At 27.3% G+C, this 27,036-nt stretch overlaps 1 protein-coding gene across 1 annotated transcript; it reads right to left on the reverse strand.

Annotated features, from left to right (window-relative positions):
* Window positions 1-1,064: 1,064 nt before the first annotated feature.
* Window positions 1,065-23,893, reverse strand: LOC100211443 (allograft inflammatory factor 1). The gene is made up of 7 exons (XM_065791690.1): window positions 23,657-23,893; window positions 22,367-22,428; window positions 22,091-22,166; window positions 8,713-8,754; window positions 7,848-7,946; window positions 4,902-4,965; window positions 1,065-1,385 (listed from the first exon to the last, which is right to left on the reverse strand). The coding sequence occupies exons 1-7, from the start codon at window positions 23,679-23,681 to the stop codon at window positions 1,301-1,303; spliced, it is 453 nt and encodes a 150-aa protein (XP_065647762.1). The 5' UTR covers window positions 23,682-23,893; the 3' UTR covers window positions 1,065-1,300.
* Between the last annotated feature and the right edge of the window lie 3,143 nt (window positions 23,894-27,036).

The following is a 27,036-nucleotide window of genomic DNA, read 5'->3' on the forward strand; positions in this document are numbered from 1 at the left end:
ACCTGTCAGATTGGCAGCGGAAGCCCTTTACTGACAGGATGCAACTTTTCTTACTGCTAAGGCAATTTTCAAGTTTCTTGTGAACTGACTGAAACAACGAGATTTTTTTATTTTCATTTTTTAGGTGCTCCCAGAAGTCCTTACGATTTTATCACGGCGCACCGCGGGAGAGCATTTAACTAGAGGTTCACGTCTCCTTCCTTGCCAATGTCGCTTATTGGGCTAGAGCCGGGATCGAACCAGGAAGCTCTGGGTTCTGAGCCAGAACTCTAAACACTGCGCCACGGCTGCTTAAGATTTAACTCTTTGCATTGCAATGAAGAGTTTAACTTTGAGATATTTTGAAGCGAGAGGGCAGAGCAGTCTTGAATGTTTGTACAATTGCTTGAACCTTTCTAATCCAGAATGTTTTTCCGATATTGAAAAACATGAAATCTTTAAAATACGTTTGAAATCTGTACTTCAAAAAATTACCAAAAATTTGGTATTAGGGTTTTTCCCAACGAATTTAGATGACTTAAAATTCATTTAAGAAGTGAGTGGCTCAGAAAATTTTGACACTAATTCACTTTTACTTAAGTATGACTCGAGGAAGCAATTTATCATTCGACTAAAAAACGGCGTCACAATTCAAACGACGGATTCATTTTAAAAGAAATTTTAATCTATAAAGCTACTATAAAGAAAAACTGCTTATCTTGAACTTATGTTCTATGCAGTGGAGACTTATCAACAAGTATTGAGTCTGAGTGAGGTTTTTCGGGTGATAGATTATTTGTGACAAAAATTTGATTCAGAATAAATGACGACTTACTTGAAATTTTTAGTTGATACGATTATTAATTCTAAAAAACTTTATTCCAATGAGGGAATATAAGGTTTTAAATTAGCTTTAAAGCCTCAAAATACTTGATAAAAAATAAACGGGAAAGAGGATGGGAGATTTCGATCTTATTAGTGTTAATATATTCATGTTTTAAGGCCGGTTTACATAATAAGTTTATTTTTATTTTTTTAAGTTTTTAGCTTAATGGATGCCCTTGCATATATAAAATAATTTCATGTAAGGATAAAAATTCACATTTCTTTTTTGCAAAATAAAAAATTTATAATGAAAATACTCTAAAAAATATATTGCAATTTGTTACAAACATTGTAAACAAACATTATGCTTTTTTAAGAAAAAATATACAATAGTAAAATTACAATTTTTAATACTTTAGACATTGAATGCGATTAAGAAAAATATTTAATATACATATTTAATATAAAATTTCCAAAATGCTAATGCAAATAAAATTTAAGGTAAAGAAGCAAAATCCCTTTTCGGTGCAACTCCTTTTGGTCGTTCTTTGTCCTTCATTGCAGCCTCAAACTTCAATATGCTAAAATAAAATTACAAAATAAAGTCAGGTGTGTGTTAAAAGAAACTTGACTTAAATTCTACAACTATAGTTACAGTTTATGCAACAACACCTTATAAATAACTTAGAGCATGAAAGATGTAATTAAGAAATGCAAGATGTACTTAAAATTACGCATATTGTATAAATTAGGAAAAGTAAGTTGAAATCGAAAGTATGTAATTTGTAATTAAATAACAAAAGATGTAATCGAGTACATGAAAGTTGTAAATGATTAACACAAAATGTAGTCGAGAATACATAAATTTTAATTAAGAAACGCAATATGCACGACCACCTCACAATGTATTTTTTGCTGCAGTAACGATATTTTGTAAATATTACATTCTTTGCTTCATAATCCCAGCAGATAATACAGTTGGAATACAATTTTTATTTTTAATTTCTTTTACTTTTAATTTCGGATCAGATTATTCCACTAGGTTTAACATTGGACTACAAGGTCCAATGCTAAACGTAACAACTGAGTTGGTGAATTTCACCACACTTCGAAAACAAGCGTGACAAAGAGGATTGACTGCTACCAGACTAAAGAGGACAAAAGGATTGACTGCTACAGACTAAATCCTCTAAATGATTACCGGTAATATGTCACCCACAAGCGAAACACAACTACCATCTACTTGTTACAAGAATCTCCATTAAATGATTCTCTAAATAACAACGTTTGTTGTTAATACGAATGCAATCAAATATTTGTCTAAAACCTTTTAAGCGAATATTGTTTTAGCTGGAATTTTTATCATTATGTTTTTTCCTTTTCTGAAGCGTTCTTGCATTTTTCTACAAAAAAAAGTTAAAACTCGTTTAGTCCAACCATACTGGCGCATAGTAGAGGACTTTTTGTGCACTTTTTTATTAAAAATATACTGCCTTTAAGGTAGTTTACTAAGGTTGTTGTGCTGATGTATATATAAAGTTGTTGTGCTAATGTATAATAATATTTAAGGTTGTTGTGCTGATGTATTATAATATAAGTCTAAATATTATTAATATTTAGTTTATATCGCAATTAAATACCAGTTAACAATCATACATAATTTATTTCACCATTAATTTAAATTGATTTTCTGTTAATTTTATTTTAAACTTAAATCTACCTCTTCCAATAAAACTTGAAAGTTGGGTGATGCCAAGAAACACAGTTAGTTTTTTAAAATTTTATACTCTGGATTCTTTTTTTGTTTATAAAATGTATAATAGGATTTGTAATTATAAAAAGAATTAATATTAAATAAATAAAATTAAACTAATGTGTTTTCCAAAAGAGCATAAAAAATACATTTAAAAACATTTATTTTGATGCCTTAACAACACGATTTTGTGTGACATATTCAATCTTTTTCTTACTATTCTCCGCTTGGAGCGGTAAAACCTCCATACTTAACTGTAACAGACACAACTTGAGTTGATTTGTAAGTTGAGATGTCTTTTTAGCTTTACAGGGATTCTTAAAGATTTGCTCAAACTAAACTATATATTACTCTAGGCTAATTTTTGGATGACTTTTATACAATACATTTTCTCTATGAAGCAGGCACAACATGCACCAAAACACTTACTGCTAGCATTAGGTAGTTCCCATATTTCTGACCATTTTAGAACTTAATCGGGAACATTACCTAGGTGGTGGCTATGATCAGCATTGCAAAATGAATTGTAAAATTTAATGTCAACATAAAGCTTTAAAGAGCAATCAAGCAAGATGTCAACTACGGAGGTTAAATCATTTATATATAGTAAGAATGTTGGATTTAATTCCCAACCCTGAGGAACTCCGCTAACAGTGCGAGTTGGGCTTGACAACGAACCTCCACCCTTAATTTGTTGACATCAATTAGTGATAAATGCAGCAATCCAATTTATTATCCAATTACCTCTTATGTTAAACAAATCAAGTTTGGCTAATAATTTAGGATGAGATACAGAATAAAATGTCTTCTGAAAGTCAATGTATACAACAGCTGTTTTTAAATGTTTGTCTAGTGCAATGGTACAATCATTTACAGATTTTAAAAGATTAGTACAAGGAGAGCATTTCTTGAGAACACCATGCTGATCATGGGTTATGGTGAGTTAAGTACTAAATGATATCCGAGATATTTCTTTTTATTGTATAACATTAAGTACATGTGAATGAAATTGGTCTATAATTATTGGGGTCAGATTAAAGTTGAGTCTAATTGAAGTTGAATACACTACCTCAACAAAAAAATTAATGGTCTCAATATAAATAGAGTCATTAATAAAACTATTAATGTTTGTCAAGTACTTGTTATCTTCTGTAAAAATACTTCTTTAGCGTTTATTAAACAAATCAACAGTTTATATATTGCAAGACATTAGTTCAAAATTGTGGTTTTTTTACTTTATAGGATTTTATATATAGTACTTTATAGCTCCTTTTACGATTACAGTTAAAGAATATACTAATTTTATTGTTATCAATTAGACTGAGTTTAATTCTCTTTCGGTAAAGTAAACAAGATTTGTTTGCATTTTCTGGCGTATAAGATGGAAGCTATTTTGTGTGGATAAGTTTTTGCAATGGAGTATCTCGAAAAATGATTCACAACTTAACATTTTTTTTTACATATATAGGGTAAAGGTGTCTTTTTTTACTATGATCTACTTTTTATACATGAACAAAATGATCAATCCTAATCCAAAAATGGTTAGAGAAAATGTTCCAATGTTTTTCAAGAGTGAAAAGAAAAGGAAATTTAAGGTCCCAATTAATATTTGAAAAGTGAAATCGTTTAAAAAAAATGAACTAACAGCTAAGAAAACTTTAAATTGTTTTTAAACCACAAAAATAAAACAAATTGTTGTGCTGTACTTTCTAGAGCTCAATATCACCATTGTAAAGAGGATTCCACCCTGATATTGCTAATTTCATAAATGAGACTTTAAAAACATTATAAATAATGCTTTGAGTATTATCCAAAAATTGAACATACAGATATACATTTTAAATATTTATTTGATGCGTGCATTACTTGACTATGACATTTTATACTATTTAACAACAAAAACCATGCCACGTGTGTGATCCAACCAGCTAATATTTTTATCAACTAATACACTTAATCGTAATACATTTTTGTTATCAATACCATTTATTTTTGTTAACAACACAGTATTATCAGTATTGGTGGTTTTATTTTTTAAAACATATAACTAGAAGTAAAATAACAGCTCAAAAAGATAAGAAAAAAAAAATTCTAACAAAGTATACTAATAATTCTAACAGGCATTGAAGCTGCAAATTGAAATACCAAAACCATAACCTGTCTTAAATGCAATTTGCAATGCAATTTTTGATTTAAACAATGCATGCAATTTTTGAGTTAGACAATTTGTTTTCAAAGCATTCAAAAATTCAGAGTAATTTTGCTAACACGTTTCTAGATATACATAGATTGTTAGGGTAAAGACATTAATTGTGATGTTAATCAATAAAACAAAAATACTCACAGTTTTAAAACTGAACTTTTCTTTCCTAACATCATGAACAAAAAGTCATTGTATGAAATTGATCCTAAAATAAAAAATTAAAAAATCATTAAAACGCAAAACCTATGCTATCATAGTCAGCATTTGTTCTTCTTCATTCCATGTTTAGCACCATTATATCTTTAATGGTGCAAAACAGAAAATGGAATCCGTAACTTTAATGATTAAGTTTTTTTTAATGCTCTTTAACAGAACAATACTAATTTAAAAAATAGAAAAATGACATACAAAAAAATCAACATTAAACACCTGATTGACAAGATTGACAACAAATGCAGATATATATATTTACAGGCTTTGTCGGGAAGCGGGAGCGATCACTCTCAATTACTGACCACGGAAATAATATTTAGTTGTGAAAAAGTGGCCAGATTTTTTAGTTGTTTTGAGAACATTTCAAAAAACAAAAACAAAAATTGCAAAAAAGATTAATGGGACAGGTGAGAGACAATTACAAAAAAAAAAAAAAAAAAATAAACAAGGAAAATAAAATAAATTTTAATGCGAAAAAACTTAAAGCAAAATAAATTATATTTAGAACTAATATTTTCAAAATATCGCTCTTTTATAAATTTTTTATAAAATTAAGGGATATTTTATATATATATATATATATTTTTTGTTAATTCACCTCCCCAAGGCCCAGAAGGCCACTACAGATGAGGAGGCTACTTAATTGTGGTTATAACCCTCTCTCAACTCTATAACTCCGAGTCACAAAACTTGACGAACAAGGCCGCTGCATGAAGAAGCAAGTTGAAGGGTACTACCAGGGACGCGGTGGGGATTGAACTTGGAACCTTTCGCTTGAAGCGCATGAAGCGAGCGCTCTACCACTACACCACTACCACATAAATATAAAGTATACCACATAAATATAAAGTAACATCTTACGATTGCTTAAAAAGGAAATAAATGTTCTTTTATTTATCAAAGAGTGTATATATATATATACACAAATATGTATATATATATATATATATTTGTGTTCTGTCTTGACTTCAGGTGTGGTGCTTATTCATTTGCGAGTTACTTGATATGCATGTTTGTGTTTAGTAACCAGAAACTTCTTGTATGTTTATTACATAATTAGTTTTATTAACTTTGATAATTATGAAAATGCAATATACAAAATAAATCATAATAATTGCTTTAAAAGATTACATTAGAATAAAAAACAGATACACAAAATTACATTTACATAAAAAATACATACTTTTTTAATAAAAAATAAGAATATACTAATAAAATCTATAATTTATAATAAACTTTGAAAATTTTGATAATTTAAAAAATATATATTATAACACATTTATTTTGTAAATCGTCAAAATTTAAAAAATAAATACTGTTGCCATATCTGGGGCAGATCTTCTAATGATGCCCTTTCTCTTTTAGACAAGGTGCAAAAACGCATTGTAAACATAGTTGGACCTGCTCTTGCAGCCAACCTCCAACCATTATGACATCATCGAAATGTTGCTCTCTTTCTCTTTTCTACAAATACTATAATGAGCACCGCTCTAAAAAGCTAACATCTCTTGTGTCATCTACTAAAATTCATTCACGTGTTACTCGTCATTCAATTAAGTCTCAGCCTTTTTCTGTGACTATTCCTAAGTGCTCCAAAAACGCTTATTCGTCTAGTTTTTTCCCTCAAACATCAGCTCTTTGGAATTCACTTCCTTCATCTTGCTTTCCTGATTTAAAGGATTTGCAATCCTTTAAGTCGTCCGTCGTTCGTTAACTTGTTCTACAATCTTCATCTTTTCTCTTTCAGTAACTTCTAACTTTAATTAGTGGCTGCTTGCAGCCTTGTTGGAAGCGAAGATGTTAATAAAAAAAAAAAAAAAAAAAATGTTTTTTAAATTATGACAATTTAAAAAATAAATGTTTTAATATATATGTTTTATAATATATATTATAGCCATAAATCTTTTAAACTATTATTTTTAAACAAATAATAGTTTAAAAGATTTATGGATTTGCAGATGTGGCTTAGAGAATGAGCCATAGTATTAAAGTAATAGTTCGTTTGATAATCTTAAAACAATTTATGCTAGAAATCTCAAAACTTAACAAATCTTGAATAATACAATTTTTAAAACATTTCAACAGAATACTTTAAAACTTTTTTTCGCTAAGTCAGCCTAATTTTTGAACCAATAGAATTAGTTTGTACATAAATTTAGCGAGTTTTTAGTGTTTGCGAATTTTCTTTTTATTCGTCCGCACCAAGATGTTTTGAGAACATTCAAGTTCATGTATGTTTCCATATATGTCCGTAAAACAAATTTTTTGTTTTACGAACATACATAAACTTAAATGTTCTCAAAACAACTAAAAAACCTAGCCAGTTTTTCGCAACTACATATTATTTCTGCGGTCAGTATTCGAGAGCGATCACTCCCGCTTCCCGACCAAGCCAGTATCTACTATTTATGTAATAGCATATTTATGTAACAAATTTGTACCATATTTTTGTTACATTATTCAAATATGAATTTTCAGAAAAAGAAGAAAAAAAATGAAGAATAATGAAAGAAAAGATTGCTATACCAAACCCATACCAAACCCTCAGTCAATCTAGCAGCACTTCGCTGCGAGTCAGGCTATTTGTCAGTGGATGTATGTACTGAAGCCCCCAGCAGCAGGCTATTTCAGTTTGACGTCAGACTGCTCACCTAAACTAGCAGTATAAAATATATTAAGATATTATTAGGATTTTATTTTAAGAAACTCATAGTATTAATATTTTTAAAAGTTTTGTTTAAATTGTATTCTGATTTTCAGAATAGTAATATAATTCCATTGAGTCAGAGTCAATCAGCTGAATATTACTTTTTAAGTACAAAAATCAAAGTTTATGAATACAAAACTTTAAAATCAATAATAATATAACCTAACCTCGATTTTCTCGATCAACTTCAGCAATCATTTTTTTAAGTTCAAGATGTGTTTTAGCTTGATCTAATTTTTCCATCATCATCTTTAATTCCATAAGATCTAATTATACATACATGTGTGTATATATATATATATATATATATATATATATATATATATATATATATATATATATATATATATATATATATATATATATATATATACATATATAATATATATATATATATATATATATATATATATAAAATACCCCTTACTTTCAAAAAAGATGTCTATTTTTAAAACTTTATTGGTTTTCACAAGCAACTTTGTTTAATTTTTTTAAAACATAACTGGGTTTAGGGGGCTACCTAAAGTCTGAAAAATGCAGCCTGACCCTAAATTAAAAAAAAAAAATTATGTTATTAAAAAATAATTATTTTAGATTTTACTGTGTAGAAATTGACATTTTTTAACTAAAAATGAAAAAAGTGCATTTTTACAAGATTTTCTTAAAATTATAATCGTTTTTTCCTAAATCATTTTTTATAAAATGATTATTTTTGAAGTTTTTAAATAACTTTGCTTCTTTGAGATCCAACATCACATACTTTAAAAAAACTTTTTTTCAGCATTTAGAGTCAGGTTGCCAAGTTCTGACTTAAAAAATTTAACAGATTTGCTTGTGAAAAACAATAAAAAGTATTATTTTCAAAAGTATTTTGTGCTACTTATAAAAATATTTGTGCTATAAAGAAATTTAGGAAATTATGTGTTTGGGAGGCAGGGAGAGTGTGTGTAGATGTATGTGTGAGAGGGCGAGGCAGGGAGGATTTGTTAAATAAAAAATTAATAATAAAAATGCTGCAAATAATAATTTTACCTATATCTCCAGAATTATCTAAGTCAAATTCCATAAACTGTTCTAAATAAAAAAACATAAATATAAATGCACTCCAAACATATAATATACTAAATTATAAAATATTTATACTAATTCTATAACTCTAAATAAAATTATATAATATTGAAAATAACCAAACGTAATTTACACACATTTTTATATATGTTAACATAAGTAAATTACATTGGGTTGGCCTGAATTTTTTTAACATTAGAATAAAATAATAGACTTACTAGTAAATAACACTCAATAATTTTAACAAAAAGCATATCTTCTGGTATCTACCAACAAGTAAAAGATCACAATTTGAAAAAAAGCCTACTATGTCATTAGTAGTATCACTCTTAATATGTTTTTTGATGCAGCAGTTTTGTCAAAGTTTTGAAAAAACTTTTGTTCTATTCTCAGCTCTATAACTTTAAATCTGAGCGAGGTTAGTAATAATATTGAAATAATAATATTAATCCTACTTGACTTAAGTGTCCCCTAAACCTTATGGAGGTTAATGATACTTTTAAAAATGTTAGTATTTCTAACATTATCAAATTGTAGGTCAAAAAAGCAAAGCAATCTGAATAATAGCATTAATTTAACTTGCCTTTAACTAAGTCTTAAAACTGATTTTTCTGTCAGTTAAACTTACGAGAAATATATATACAATAAAATCATCACAACAAATATATCTATTTAGTTTGATATACTGATTCTAAATGAAATAAACTTGATCCTTGATCTTTAAAGACAGCAAATACTACTTAAGGCCACCACAATCCCAAGATCTTAATCCCATTGAGATATCATTCTTTAGTTGTTATGGTTAAAAATACTATGGGAAGTTATCTATTTAGTGATTATGGGAAAAACTTGGTAAAAATGTGCAAAAGAAACAGCCATCTTCTATAAAAAATTATTGGCACATATTGCAAGTAAAATAAAATGCAATACAACTTCAAACACTTTGTTATTTAATTTATTGTATGTTAAAGATCTGTGCAGCTGTAGAAAGGAATATGTTAGACTATTATAATGAATCAAAAACTTAAGTAAAATGTGAGTTAAAATTAGAAATTATTGATAAAAAATATTTAATAATATTTAGTTCTTGTAAACACAACAATGTGAGTAAATTTAGACATTAAAAAATTTACTTATTAATTTTTACATTTAATTTATTTCTAAAAATACAGTATTATCCCTAAACTTTTTGTCGATAGTAACTTTTTGTCGATTGTGTGTATATATATATATATATATATATATATATATATATATATATATATATATATATATATATATATATATATATAATATTAAAATATTTTAAATGAGAAAATACAACTTTATAACGGAACTTGAAGTTTCATGCCATTCGGCAATCATCAGCCATATTATTCAAATATAAAATAAAAACCGTTATAAAAAATACAAATTTAGCGTTGCAACGGCATCTGACGTCAAGTGTACGTGATCCGATATTTGCTAATCGCCGGTATCAAAGTTAGAAAGTAAAAATTTTTTCCTATGTCTACAAGCAGAAACCAATTCACTTTTTTTATTAAGTAGTAAACCACTATCAAAATTCATAATAAAATATTTTTCACTGATGCAAAGGTTACACCTTTTTGTAGATGGATTATAAGATTGGCATCTTTTAATTATGTTCTACTTAATTATAGGCATGTTACCTGCGTCTTTGTGTTTCCAGATCTCTTTGGAAAGTTCTGTATCATTTCTATATCTGGTTGCATTAAATGATTTAAGGTGGTTTGCAAATCTGAGCTTATAAGCGTTTTCACTGATACCGATGTATTATTTTTCCGTAAGACTGGGATTAGGTGATGATAAAGTGGCTTTATATACAACGTTTTTTGATAGACATTCGTTATTTAACGGGCATGCAGTTTTCTTAATGCAGTTGCAATTTATATCATTAGTGGTGAGTTTGTTGTGCAAAATTTGTTGGTTGTGTGAATTAATAATAAATCGAATATTTGGCATGCAGCTGTAACTAACTTTTATTGTGTTTCTGTTGAAAATTTTGTGGAGCTTATGATGTAATGGAAAATGTAAGTCAATTAAGTTTAAGAAAAGGTGTCCAATTTTTGTTACCACATTTTTACTGAAAGGGGGATTAAACCATATTATATTTCTTTTTCGTTTATTAGTATTAGAAGGATTTAGATTTGAATGATATTGGAGATTGGTGGGAAATCCAGACTTTTCTAATGCGTCTTTATAAATAGGAGCAGACTTTTGGAAAATTTTTTCGTTTGAAGAATTGGAAGATAATCTATGTTCAACTGAGGTTGGTAATTGTTTTAAAATGCTTGGTGGATGGTTGGAACTAGCATGGATATAATTTAGCGTACTATCAGGTTTATGGTAAGGTTGAAAAGTGCAGTTATTAAGATCAAATGTAACATCAAGGTAGTTAATAACTTTCATATTAGATTGAATGGAAATACAGAGGTTGTATTGTTTAAATATTTGAGTAAAATGCTTCTTAATTTTTTCCATTTTTGGACCGCTTGCGTTTTTAAACACGGCTAGGCCATCGTCTCTATATAATCCAAAATCAGATTTTTTATAAAATTGCAAAATCCAAAAGAGAAGAAAAATACCAACTAACTCACACACTTCCGCTCCATCAAATGCACCCATGGTAACATCAAACAAACCACTTGATTTCTTAATCCAAACTTGATCATTGGTATATAATAAAGACTTACGCGCGTGGAGAATTAAAGATTTATGATCAGCATCAATGGAAACGTATTGTTCTGCAAAGTTTATGGAGTCGATAAGTAGCTTTTCATTTATAGAAGGGTAAAAGTCAACGATGTCGAAAATAAGGAATTTATAAAAATGTTTGTCATTGATGTTTTTGAACCAATTTATTACATTTTGTGTACTATTCCACTGATTAATTGCAAAATATTTCTTAGGTTGGTGATAACATTTGATAAAATATGCTTACTTATTCTACCAACTTCATTCTTAGCTAGGTTAATTAGACGAACAGTAGGATTATTTTAAAAATTAGGTTTATGGTCTTTTAATGTAATGAAACAATTGGAAGAACTGTTTATATTGATTTTTTTAAAAACGTCATGATTCTTTAGAATAGTTTTTCCTTCTTTATTAATGTGATCTTTTATAATAGGGTTGGTTTTTCTATAGTTAGATGTAGTAGCATTCATTAACAACTTATTGTATTCGTCTTTTGATAATTTATACAAATTTGATGTTTTATCTGCGTAAGTGTAAGTATACGTTGATTTTCGAACAGAAGAAATGTCTTTTTTAAATTTATTTTGGAAGGCGCATTGAACCTTCCTAAACTGTATGCTCTTAATTAATTTGAATAAATCGCATTCAAACGCACGCATATCTTTAATTTGTTGTGGACAATGTGGTGTGTTAATACCATAAGAATTAAATTTGGTATAATTATTACTATTACTATTAATATCATTCATACCAGACTGGTGATTTATGGAGAAAAACGCCTTCCATCGCATCCTTTTAATCAATATCTCAGTTTTTTCAAGCAATCGCAATTTGTATTCTTTATTTGATGGTATAGGTATATTTTTTATTGAATAATTGAAGTTAACTTTCTCCATTTTTAAGGACTTGAGAAGAGTGCTCAACAGGAGGAGCAATAAATTTATTGATAAATTTGTATTTTGCTGGAAATACAACTCTTGTCTGTTTAAGAGTGATCAATATCTTTTTGAAAAAAATAGATCAAATAATAATATTAAAATATTTTAAATGATAAAATTAAACTTTATAATGGAACTTGAAGTTTCATGCCATTCGGCAATCATCAGCCATATTATTCAAATATAAAATAAAAACCGTTAAAAAAAATACAAATTTAGCGTTGCAACGGCATCTAACGTCAAGTGTACGTGATCCGATATTTGCTAATCGCCGGTATCAAAGTTAGAAAGTAAAAATTTTTTCCTATGTCTACAAGCAGAAACCAATTCACTTTTTTTATTAAGTAGTAAACCACTATCAAAATTCATAATAAAATATTTTTCACTGATGCAAAGGTTACACCTTAACTTTGATAACGGCGATTAGCAAATATCGGATCACGTACACTTGACGTCAGATGCCGTTGCAACGCTAAATTTGTATTTTTTATAACGGTTTTTATTTTATATTTGAATAATATGGCTGATGATTGCCGAATGGCATGAAACTTCAAGTTCCATTATAAAGTTGTATTTTCTCATTTAAAATATTTTAATATTATTATTATTATTTGATCTATTTTTTTCAAAAAGATATTGATCACTCTTAAACAGACAAGAGTTGTATTTCCAGCAAAATACAACATTTATCAATAAATATATATATATATATATATATATATATATATATATATATATATATATATATATATATATATACACATATACACACACACACAAATGGTTACCAAAACCGATGCCAATACATTAGCTACACGGTTGATGCATCGGTGCACCCCTAATATATATATATATATATATATATATATATATATATATATATATATATATATATATATATATATATATATATATATATATTAGTGTTCTCTGTTTAGCCAGGATTTTTGTACTCAAGTCTTTCGCGCTTGCCCACATGCCTGCAAAAATTTTGGTGAGTGCATAATAAAGCGCTTGCCAAAAAATAAAAACATTTTGCTTTAAATAGCAACAAAACATTTTTGTTCATTTGTTCAACTTTTATGAAAAATGCTTTTTTTTACCAGTTTCTTTAAAATTTTATTTAGCATTTATTCGAAGCATTCTGTCCGCTATTTTTATTTCATATCTTAACACCATCTTGCTGAAACAGCAAGATGGTGTTAAGATATGAAATTTCTATTTCATTTAACTTGAATATTCTGTTTTTTTGAAGAATCTGGAGTATTTTTTAAAGAAGGCTTTAGAAAATACTAAAATTAAATAATACAAGATGGAATTCCCAAGCAATACTAGCACTTTTAAAATTTATTCTTCTGCCAGAGAAAAGAGACTCACTAATCAACATGTGTGGATTCAGATTTCTAGATGCAGTAGTTTTTAATACTTATAGAATTGCTATTTAAGTTTGTAATTTTATACTTGTAATTTAGAATGTTACGATGAAACAATAAACTGTTTAATCTGTAAAAACTCCATAAAACTTTCGAATTAAAAAAAATTTAAATCAAAAAGCAATGATTATAAAATTATTTGAAATTTTATCCATACATATATATGGCAAATTCCAATTTTTAGTTTGTAGGTGACCTTTTTCAACAAGAAAATCAAACGTTTTTTTCATTACTTAGTACAAATAATTATTAATTTATGATCTAGGAATATGGGTTACAAAAAAAGTCATAACCCTAATATATATATATATATATATATATATATATATATATATATATATATATATATATATATATATATATATATATATATATATATATATATATATATATTATTGCCCTAAAAAAAATAGAATAAAAAAATAAAAAAAAAGTACATATTAGGTAAAATGATATATAAGGTAAAATATATATACATATATACATACATATATATATATATATATATATATATATATATATATATATATATATATATATATATATATATATATATATATATATATATATATATACAACCCTCGGAATTAGCATCAGCATTCAGCAATGTCGACCTAACTGTCGACCTGAAAGTAATTGAGGTCGGCAAAAAATTGCCGACCTCGTTTCTATGTTTTATGGTCAGACCTCTGTATCAAATAATTTTTACCGACCTGATGCTGACCTCTATAAGATTGAGGTTGGCAAATTATTGCCAACCTCATTTTCCTAATTCCAAGGGTTATATATATATATATATATATATATATATATATATATATATATATATATATATATATATATATATATATATATTTATATATATATATATATTTATATATATATATATATTTATATATATATATTTATATATATGTGTGTGTGTGTGTGTGTGTGTGTGTGTGTGTGTGTGTGTGTGTGTGTGTGTGTGTGTGTGTGTGTGTGTGGTAGTGGTGTAGTGGTAGAGCGCTATATATATATATAAATATATATATATATATTTATATATATATATATTGTCTTTACTTACGTTTTTAAATTAGCAAAACGATTGACCGTGGCTGTTAATATGTTTTAAAAAATTGTATACATTTTAAAAATGCGCTGAAAAAACTATTTTAACTTAAGTCTGAAGAAACTTATAGTAAAAGAAGCAAATAAATAAAGTAACAACTTACTTATAACGATTGTTTAATAATTGCTCACATTTAAAAGTTAAAAAAAGATTCTTAACAATTCTTCGCAGTAGCATAAACAAAAGAAAAAATAATTAAATCATTTATTTAAAAAGTTGATTTAATTTTTTTTATTTATAGAAATTTATAATAAAAAAAACATACTTATATAAATATAAAAAATTATATTTATTATTCATTAATTTTTTATAAGAATCATTAGCAGTGACTTGTTACTTTATTTAAATGCGTTTCAATAATATAAACATAAGTAAAGATCAAAGTTATTTAATGCAAATAGCTTTCATAAAAGTTTATCTTTTTTTTTCTTATTAACAAAATCTTTCTGCTTTTTGAGTGAATTAACTTTAATGATTCTCATATAAAGTTTATTAAAGATACCATCACTGTTTTAAGTCATTGTTTGTAAAATTTTAACTTTTTTTTTTTAATATTTACTTTTTTTATTTTAATTATAAAAAAATCTTATATAATTAAATAATATAAATAAAAGTTTATATAACTTTCAATAATACTTTAATTAAAATCATTAGCTACTTTATTTAAAATCGTTTTGCTAATTTAAAAACGTGTTGAAGTTATTTATTTGCAACATAATTAAAAAACAATTTTTTTCATCGTATTTGTTAAAACTGTGTGTGTGGTCATATGAAAACCCAAAATCGCATGCCTCCCTGGTAAAGCCTGATATACAGTGGTTTTCATAAATTTAGACACTCATATTTGAGAATAGAAATTTTTAGTTTTTTAACAATAAAACAATAACGAAAAAAAATTTCGGTTTAGTTTTTTTTCTTTTTATTAGATAAATATATACAGAATACAAAATTTAAAAAAAATTTACAAAAAAAATACAAATACTAAGTAATAATTAGGTACAACTACATGATATTAAAAAAATAAGACAAAAAAAATTATTCATAAATTTAGACGCACGATACATTAGGGGGCATAATGTATGAACCAATCAATATTTTGTGTATCCGCCTTTTGCTTTAATACAACTAAGAACTCTTCTAGACATAGACTCAACAAGATTTTCGCACATCGCTTCTGAGACCCTATACCAGTCTCGTTAAGGATAACCTTCAGCTGGCCAAGTGTGGAAATTTGAACCTTTGCCAATTCACAGTCAATCCAAGCCCAAATGTTTTCAATCAGCTTCAAATCAAGTGAGTATGGAGGCCACGGTATTGTCTTGATATTATTATCGTTGAACCACTCCTTTGTATAGTATGCAGTATGTGCAGTAGCGCCATCTTGTTGAAGTTTCCATGGTTTATCATTGAGCATAAGCAGGTCAATTGATAGAATTAGGTTGTTTTCCAGTACTTATACGTATATTCTGGAGTTGATTTTTCCGGTGTATGTTTGGCAAATACCAACACCTTTGTAATTGAAGTATGACCAGATTCCTATCAAGCCTCCTCCACTTTGTACAGTCTGTCTAATGTACCTGACGTAATACTTTTCATGAGCCATTCTTTTGACTGTTATGTTAGATTTGCGATTGATAAGCTCAAAGTTACTCTCATCACATAATGTTTTCTTATTGTTCTATTGTCCAATACCTTCTTTCATGACACCATTTTATTCTCCTTTGTTTATCATATGGACGCAGGAGCAGTCTCTTCAAAGCAGAGTAGACTCCAATCATGTATTTGATAAGTATTCGGCAGACTGTGCTTTTAAAAATTGATGTATTTCGCGTTGTATTGAATTCTGTGGTCAATTCGTCAATTTGTTGTAACCAATTCTTGGATTAGCTCTGACAGCTCTAAAAAGGGCATTATCGCCCTTTCTAGTGGTTGACAAGGGTTTACCTGGCCTCATTTTCTTGCTGGCACCACCAGTGTGAGGAAAGTTTTGCTTCGTTGCCCGAACGCATTTCTCAGAAATTAACCTGGCGATTTCTTTATTACTTTTGGTTCCTTCTTTGATGTAAGCAATAATTTTCCATATTTCACCTTGAGTGATATGTTTTTTGCCCATTTTTCGTGTCTTTTTAGTGCAAAACTAACTTAACTTTTGTTTATTCATCAAATAATAATGAACTAATTCCAGGTAAGTCATATTTATATAAGGTTTTTTGACAAAATCAATTAATTTAGGCCTATTAATGAGAAATATGGGAAAAAACTACTAATTAACTATCAATTAACAAGATAAGACTCTTTTGATTGTGCGTCTAAATTTATGAATAAAATAAAATCAAGCTTATCAATTAACTTTTTTGTCTTAATTGGTATAAAATGAGTAATAAACATCTTGTAAAAAAAATTAAGATACTCTATAATAGAGTTTCACTTCCTCTATTAAATTATATATCAAACATAACGGTAGCACTTTTATTTTATTTTTATTTTAAGTATTTTCTTACATATATGTAAAAAAAAACTGCTTGAAAACTACTGTATATATATATATATATATATATATATATATATATATATATATATATATATATATATATATATATATATATAGTATATGAAAACCACTGAATATATATATATATATATATATATATATATATATATATATATATATATATATACATATATATATATACATATATATATACATATATATATACATATATATATATATATATATATAAATATATATATATATATATATTACATACATATAAAATTACTAGTAAATATAACCAATACTTATAAACACATATGAGCTGGAATAAGGTAGATTTAAGGTAGAATAAGGTAAGAAGATAGAGAATAAGACTAGGTAGTTATGTAAGATTAGGTGGATGATATTGAATGCAAGGGTGTTATATGGTGGGTGGCTTATTTAGTGGAAAATTATTTAGAAACAGGTGAAGTTTTTGTTGCAACTGTGTAATCCGGTTTCCAGCAAAGTATGGATGTGCAATGTGTCAGCTATTATTCCAATACGGTCCGAAGTGACGAAACGAGAAACGTGTACTTGTTATTTTGATGGACATATACTTTATAGTTGTTACAGCTAATTATAGTACTTGTATTCGAAGTTAATTTAATTGAGTTTTTTCCTAAAGAAGTAGTATTCTTCTTTAATGTATTTATAACAATTGGCGACGAAGTGAAAATGCTACACTTGGCTAATATATCGAGTTTTGATCTAGAAAAGGATGATTATATCGAATACATAAAACGCATTGAAAATTATTTACTGGCCAATGACATTAAAGATGCAGAAATACAAAAACCAGTGTTTTTATCCACTGTTGGAGGATCTGCATACAAACTTATTTGTAATTTGTGCGAAAATGACACTAAAAATAAAACTTTTACTCAGATAATAATGCTAATAAGGAATCACTTAAAACCTACCCCAAACTTCATTGCACAACGATTTCAATTTTATAAAAGAGACAAGAAAGAGGCAGAATCAATAAATAAATATATCATGGAGTTACGCAGACTATCAGAGTTTTGTGAATTTAGTGAGAAATTAAATGATTACTTAAGAGATAGGTTTGTATGTGGATTAAACAATGAAAATGTTCAGCAAAAGTTATTAACCACAACAAATTTAACATTGGAGACAGCACTAGACACAGCAAGAGCATATGAAGCAGCATATAAAGATGCTAAGGCTATTCATGGTACAAGAGAAGGCTCTATAGAACAAGATGGAGTACACAAAAAAGATACTTGGAAAAAAATTGATGAAAATAGAGAATGTTTTAGATGTGGCTACACAAGTCACCTGGCAAACAATTGCCATTTTTGCAACTCAAAGTGCCACACATGCGGCAGAATTGGACATATTAAACAAAAATGTTGATCAGAAAAAAAAAAATTTGATGGTAAGAAGGAAAAGAAATTAGGAGTGAAACAAATTGAAATTTGTGAAGGATCAACTAAAGGAAGCACTGCTGATACAGATGAAAACAAAATTGATTTTTAGCCTTGTATTCAATAGGTGAGGAATCTGAGAGGATGAATGGAACAGTTATTATTAATTTAAAAATAAATGGTAAAGAGGTTGGAATGGAAGTTGACACAGGGCGTCAACTGTTTCCGTAATGGGTGTTTCTTCTTATAGAAGAATAAAAGGAAATAAGGAAAAGCTAAGAAAGTTTGAAGTGGTGTTAAAGACGTATACAGGAGAACTTGTTAGACCAGAAAGAATAGGGCTTGTTGAAGTAGATTACAAAGAACAATCTTGCACTTTACCTATAACTGTAGTTAAGGGAAATGTGCTAGTGAAAAACCTGTTAGTTTTGCTTCAAGAACATTAAGTATGGCTGAACGAAATTATGCCCAAATTGAAAAGGAAGGATTAGCATTAGTTTTTGTAGTAAAAAAATTTCATCAGTTTTTATATGGGCACAAGTTTACTTTGTACACTGATCATAAACCTGTTGGGGCTAATTTCAGAAAATAAGGAACTTCCTGCAAGAGCTGCTGCAAGAGTATTGCACTGGGCCCTGCTACTGTCAGCATATGATTATAAACTACTATAATGTCCTGGTGAAAAGAATGCAGCAGATGGTTTAAGCTGTTTACCATTAGATGCATCGAGGGAAAAGTCACACTTAAAAACCATGGATGTGGCTATGATGGAGCTAGTAAAAACCCCTATTACAGAGAAACAGTTGAGGATAGCCACATACAATGATCCCATATTAGGAGTAGTTCTAAATAAAGTGTTAAATGGGGATTAATGATGGAAGATAGTAAAATGGAGCTGAAACCATACACATCTAGGTTTTCTGAGTTGTCAACAGAATGAGATTGTTTGTTGTGGGGGCGAAGAGTAGTGGTGCCTAGAGTGTTACGAGAAACAGTATTGGAGAGTTATGTCTGGTGGCCCGGAATCAATTCCGAAATTGAGAACAAAGTAAAAAATTGTGAGACCTGTCAAAGAAATCAGAAGTGTCCATTAACTGAGTCTCATCCGTGGGAATATCCAAGTAAACCATGGGAGAGGTTACACATTGATCATACAGGTCCAATAAATGGAAAAATATTCCTAGTAGCAGTTGACAGTTTTTCAAAATGGACCAAAAAAAAAGTTGTGAAAAGCACTGAAGCCAAAACAACAATTAGGGCACTCAACAATTGTGTTGCTTCCTTTTTAAATATCGCTTAACACCACATTCTACAACTGGAGTTTCTCCGGTTTTATTAGGTAGAAGATTAAGAAATCCCTTGTCGATGCTACTTCCTGAGGCCATCACTAAAATCAACGACAAACAGCTTCCAAGTATTTTTAGTAATAAAAGTAGATTCTTTCAACCTAAAGACCTTGTTTATGTAAGGAATTATATTGGGGGTGAGAAGTGGATCTCAGCCATTACTGTATCGGCAGTTGGAAATGTTAATTATAAAGTGTTGACATCGGATGTTCGCATCCAGATTAGACATATAGATATCTGAGTAAAACATCACGTGAAAGATTGCATTAAACCTTTAGTTAAAACAGCAGATGGCATGAATAGTCCTTTGTTAAACAATCAAATACCTGAAACATCAGTTCCAAGTGATAACATGTATTATGAATGCGAACCGATTAACAAGGATATTAATCCTAACTGAGTATGTGAACAGTTTGAAAGTAAAAATGTGGGTCCCGAGAGACCTTATGAACAACCTGAGTCATTTTCTGAGTCCATTTCTGCAAAAATCCGAAGGTCAGGTCGAACCTGTCGTAAACCAGTATATTTAGAACAGCATGAATGATTTATGGGTGGAGGATTGTTGTAACTGTGTAATCCGGTTTCCGGCAAAGTATGGATGTGCAATGTGTCAGCTATTATTCCAATACGGTCCGAAGTGACAAAAGGAGAAAGGTGTACTTATTGTTATTTTGATGGACATATTTTATAGTTGTTGCAGCTGATTATAGATCTTGTATTCGTAGTTAATTTAATTGAGTTTTTTCCTAAAGCAGTAGCATTCTTCTTTAACGTATTTTTAACAGTTCCTTAACCTTGCCTAGTAAAGAAAAGTTATCTAAGAGCAAAAGAACTCATATAGATTTCTCATCAAAATAAGAGTAGCATATCAGCTTTGTAAAAAGCCCTTATGTAACTGTTGCAGTCTTTTACTGTCTGGGGACTTGAGATAATTATTTTGATCTTTATTATTTCAGTGCTATGAAAGTTAGGTATGCTATACATTGATCTGTTATTTATTTATGTAATGTTATTTTCAGAAACTATGTTGTCAAAGTCTCCCTCTTTAAATCATTATCTTTACAAAAAGTGTTAGGCAAGTTTCTTTTAGCATGCATATTTCCACAGCACTATCATGATCTTATTAGTACTTTCCTGACCTTATACTTTGATTAGAAATCTATTCAATGAATACTTACAACACCTTAAAATCTTTTTATTCTGAAGCAGTTTCATAATTCAGTTATTAGTGAAATTCAATTATAATAGTTATTCAAATCAAATTTACTGTTGAAATAATTTATAACAAACTGGTAATTTAAGAACTTAAAAACAATACCACCATTAATATGTTTGTATTTTAAAACAGCTCTCAAAATGATAGAAATATTTTTAAAAAGTAATACAATACATTTATGCAATATTACTTACAACATAATTAACCAGCTTTTTGAGATATAATGATGTTAAATTGATGTAAATAAAACTCAGCTAACAATCAAGAAATTTTAATTTCATCTCAAACTTTCAAACTTTGCAATGCAGTATGTTTTATAGCTAATTCTCAGTAATTCTGATAATTAATACACTTATTTTTAATTTAAAAAATATATGGGATTAAGGAAACAAAACTAATATTTATTGACCGAGTACACTAACTTTATAATCAAACGCTATTTTGATTGAACATACATATTTCAACAGCTAGACCTTCAAAAACTAATAAATTTATATATTAATATGTGTTATACCTATCTTATATAAAATCTCTAAACAAAAACTATCCTACATTATATCATACTAAAAATGTGGAAAATAAAATTAGAAATTATTTGGAAAAAAGTTAATGCTGTTAAATGATAACTTTTGTAAAACACAAAGTAAGAATTTTACTTTTATATGCTTCAAGTGTTCCTTTTAAATCAGGAAACTCTTCTTTATCTTGATAGTCATCATCACCAAGATATTGCTAAAAAAATACTACAACTTTACATAAAAAAGAAATATATATATTTTTCTATTGATTTATATATTCCTCAATAGAAAAAGACAAAAGTAATAAAATAACTAAGGAAACATTTGAAAAATATTTTCCTGAGGGCTTGAAAAACTTGAAAATTTTCTAGAAACAAAAGCAAAGTTGAAAAGTAGTACAAATAGAAAACATACTTTATTGATTTCATCAAGAGCCAACTCTTGCTGTTTTTTCAACGCACCAAATGCTTTTCCACCTTAATACAATAACAATTTCCATATATCAAAAACGAAACTGAACCCATCCATTACACACAAATACAACCAAAGTAAACAGATATATTACATAAGAATATAAAGTAAAAACAAATTTTACTTTATAATAAGGACTCCAGAGGACTAAATAGAGTAATTAAAATTAAAAAATTCATTTTAATAGTTTAACTGTCAGTTAATTTCAGTCAATCAGTCAATTAATTATGTCCGTCAATTAGTTAGTCAGTCAATTAATTTAGTCAGTCAAAGTGATTCCACGGCAATACAAAAATCGTTTGTTTTCAGACGTTTATAAACTTTACTCTCTTCTATCTTTTTGTACGGTTAAGCAATCACCTTGAGGTTTTGTGTTTTAATTAGTGTTACTCAACCTATTTACAGCCATATATAGAAAGTACAATGCTTGATATGGCTTCACTTAAATATTATCAATATCTTGAGACCACTTTTGATAAAAAAAAAAACTTGCTGCGGGACACATTTTTTCAAAAGTAGTTTTTGAAGATAAGAATTTCTAAGCACCAAAACACATCTAACTTGAATGAAACTTTCCATATATATTAAAAAAGGGACAAGGAATCTAATAGAATGTTGACTCTTTTTAAAATTCATACATAATTTTTAGTTCTCAGCGTTTAAAAACTTGAAGGTTAATTTATATTGAAAAAACAGTGTTTTTTGAAAGAGTCTATGTGGAAATGGCAATTAAAGCCTTTCCTCAATTTAAAACAGGTATTTATTTGTTTTCTTGAAGAAATGATGCTTAAGAATTTTGTTTAGAAATTATGTATATAATGTTTTTATTACTTTGCGTATCGTTTGTTTTGATTTTTGCGCTTGATTTCTGATGTTTTTTTATTTTATTTCGGTGCCATTTCACGCTAAATTTTCCATACTTATGGACAAGGCGTTTTGTCAAAAAATCATCAGTCTTTCCAGCATAAAAAATGCAATTACTTAAGATCTAATTCACTTCTCAAGTTGAAAGACATCTTATTTTTTAGGTTTTTTTAAGCTCTATACAACTATGTTAATCATATATAAATAGATTGACAAAAAAAAATCGTCTGGAATAGCTATCAGTCAGTCAAGTCAATTGTCAGTCAGTCATTTAGTCAGTCAAGTCATTTAGTCAGTCAGTTTATTAATTATGTCATTCAATTAACCGTCAGTTAATTTTAGATGAAAATAAAATAATATAATAAATACCTTGATATTGCTGCGTTTTAGACATGATTAACTTTTAGTGATAAAATTATAAAATTCTTGAACTTAATTGTAAATTCCAACACACCTATCGTCGCTGTTTTATGGGTCTGTTTAATGACACGAAATAATATTATAATAAGTGTTGACAAAAAGGGTGACTTAAGTGTTTTTAATTCTATGATAAATAAAGTAATATTAAACGGTTACGTACTTAAGTATTTAATTCGCCATGCGAAATGTCATGAATTCAAGTCAAATTACTATCACTTAAAAAACAGCGTTTGTTTCCGGGTGTTTAGTTACAAAAGTTACAAAAAATATTGTAGTCAAACTTAATTATACTACAAAAATCGTTATTAATTAAAAACAATCATTTTATGTTGTTGTTTCCTTTATCTTATATTTAATAAGTTCTTATATCTAAATTTTTAAAAATTGATGTTAAAATTAAACTTACCTCCTTTTTTATTTAATTGAATTGTTTAAATACTTTAGAAATATTTATAATTTTTATTAAAAATAACCATTTAATATATTTAACTTCCCTTATTTCTTCTCTAATATATTCTTATAACTTTTCTTTTTTTTCTTTTATTATTTTCTGTCTTAAAAGTTATTTTCTGCTGTAAAAGTTTAATCTTGCTAACACTCTTACAGCTAATTCCTAATATGAATTAACGCCTTCATTGCGTAATATCCTTATAATATAGTAAAATACATTGCTATGAAAAAATTTTTTTTGCGAAAAAGCTTTACTTTTTAACTTTTTTTTATTATTATTATTATTGGACTATAAGAATCACTAAGATGTTCTTAACTCAATAAAAAATGAAAAAGTTATAACATTTATTAGTATACTAATAAATATTATAACTTTAGCGACTATGCGCAAATGAATCTATTTAAAAAATGTTTATGTCTAGCAAAAAAGAAATTTTCCAATCATAATTAAAAGTTTTGTTTACAACTTAAGTTCAAAAATGTTTAAAGAAATTTTTTATTCTAATATATAGATGGGCAGGCATATTAAGAGTTTATTAAAATTCCTGTTTACAACCTACTTCCAAAACAGACTAAAGAATTTTTTATCATAATTATATAGATAGGCAGGCATAAAAGTGGTCCATTTTATAAAAAATTTGATTATTAAAGCGAGTTTTTTCAAAAAAACGCCTAAATTAAATAGTTTAGGATGATTTTTCGACAAGATTAAAAATATTTTCTTTATCACCCTCCGTAAATGTATTTACGGAGGTTGATAAAGATATAAGGTATAAATATAAACAAGCAAAAAAACCATTAAGATTAATAGAAGATAAAGATAAAATAAAAAAAGATGATTTAGAAAGTTACCTCAAAAGTATCTTTGCGAACAATTTTTAAAAAATTGTTCGCAAAGATACTCTCAAAGTAAACATTTTTTGTCTGGGACTTGAATTTAAAAAATTCGAGTACCAGACAAAAACATGCTATACAAATTATTCCAAAACTAAATAGTTTAACGTCCTCCAAAAATCTATTTAGTAAACTAAATATACTCAATGTTTATCAACTAAACATTTACCAGATACTTTTATGTGTATAATTGATTTTTTTAAAAATAACACCTTTAATATTAAATACCCTTTTCAACAAAATAAATCATGTTTACTCTACCTGACCAAATCAGAACTACATTCAATTCAAAATGTATTATACATTCAATTCAAAATGTATTATACATTCAATTCAAAATGTATTATACATTCAATTCAAAATGTATTATACATTCAACAAATTCTCTATTGCAAATAAAGGACCCAAGTTATGGAATGCTAAAATTAATAACGATATCAAAGCTACTACTTCTTTTATCTAATTTAAAATAAAACTTAAACTTCTTACTGTTGACAATGATTTAAGTTACTTCCTTATATTATAGATAATTGTATTCTTAATTTACCTTTTTTTTTTCAATTTTTCAATTTTTTTTCTTCTGCAAACAAGCTCTCTGGTTTAATTTTTTTTTTTCTTATTATTAACTTAGAACAGTATCAAAATAACTCGCAATGCTATTAATTATTATTGATTAATTAGTTAAAATTAAAAAAAATTTTTTTTTGTGGTTTGATTTGAGAGGTATAGAACTATTTTCATTTTTTAGTTATCACCCGTTGTATCCAAATAATACACTCAAAAAAAAGTTTATTTTAATATCCTGATGGAAATTTTAACTACTCCTGGTATTAGTTTAGTTTAAATCGATAAAAAGCAAAAATAAGATTTTGCAATAAAAGAATATAAATATAACAAAAGGTTTTTTATTGTCACCACATTAAATTTTGTAGAATTCCATCTGAAAGAAGGGCCCGCGCAATTGTGTATTTTAATTATTATTAAACGCAATTATCTTAGTATAGTAATGTTTATTAACAAAGTAACCACAAATAAACAATATTTACAATATTAATTACTCTCAGTTAAAAAGTAAGGTCTTCTTAAGACGTACTTTTCCTTAACCTCAAGAAATATCTTACTAAACATTAATTCTTCGTTGTTTCGAATACATGCATTTTTAAACAGCCCTTTTTTAATCAAACAATAAGAAGGATCAAGTTGAATCAATTTGATCTTTATCTTTGATCCATTTGACTTATTATGACATAATAATAATTTTAATGAGATTTGTATATTAGTGCTGGTTCAATGAATAATTTTGAATGGTTTTTTCTTGTATATATATATGTATATATATATATATATATATATATATATATATATATATATATATATATATATATATATATATATATATATATATATATATATATATATATATATATATATATATATATATATATATATATATATACATATTGTGGTGGTCTAAATAATTATTTTTTTGTTTCTAAATATATCTTGCTTATATGCAAAAAATAAGTATTTTTATCAAATTTAAGGGTTAAAGGACCCTTTGACGTGTTAGACGTAAAAAATGAAAAACAGGCATTTTTGAATTTTTTTAATATGATTCACTACGTAAATGATATATTTCCACCTCTTTTTCATTTATTTATTTTGAATTTATAAATAAGCAAGTTTTATTTTTTTAATACTATTACAGAGATTATATATTTACTATGACAGAGATTAAATTAAATCAATATAAACATTAATTAAATCAATATAACAATAAAGTTTATCTTCTTTCGATATATCGATAAATAGTAATATGGAAATAAGCAATAAACAATGTAGTAAAACAAGTTGTAAATAAAGAAAATTTTAAGATATGGAAAAAAATTTTTAACAATGTGGTAGAAAACCCGGGGAGACCATTGTATCTTTTGAACAGACCCATTTTAGAGCCTTCCAAATACCAGTTGTCCACAAATGGTGAC

The sequence above is a fragment of the Hydra vulgaris genome, chromosome 02 (assembly GCF_038396675.1).
Source record: "Hydra vulgaris chromosome 02, alternate assembly HydraT2T_AEP".
Lineage (NCBI taxonomy): Eukaryota > Metazoa > Cnidaria > Hydrozoa > Anthoathecata > Hydridae > Hydra > Hydra vulgaris.

Excerpts from the sequence above, each read along its gene's own strand:
- LOC100211443 (XM_065791690.1), bottom strand. The coding sequence starts at position 23,681 with ATGTCTAAAACGCAGCAATATCAAG. Across the intron at positions 22,167-22,366 it reads CTCTTGATGAAATCAATAAA|CAATATCTTGGTGATGATGA; the intron begins GTATGTTTTCTA and ends GTATTTTTTTAG. Across the intron at positions 8,755-22,090 it reads AACACTTGAAGCATATAAAA|AACAGTTTATGGAATTTGAC; the intron begins GTAAAATTCTTA and ends TTTTTTATTTAG.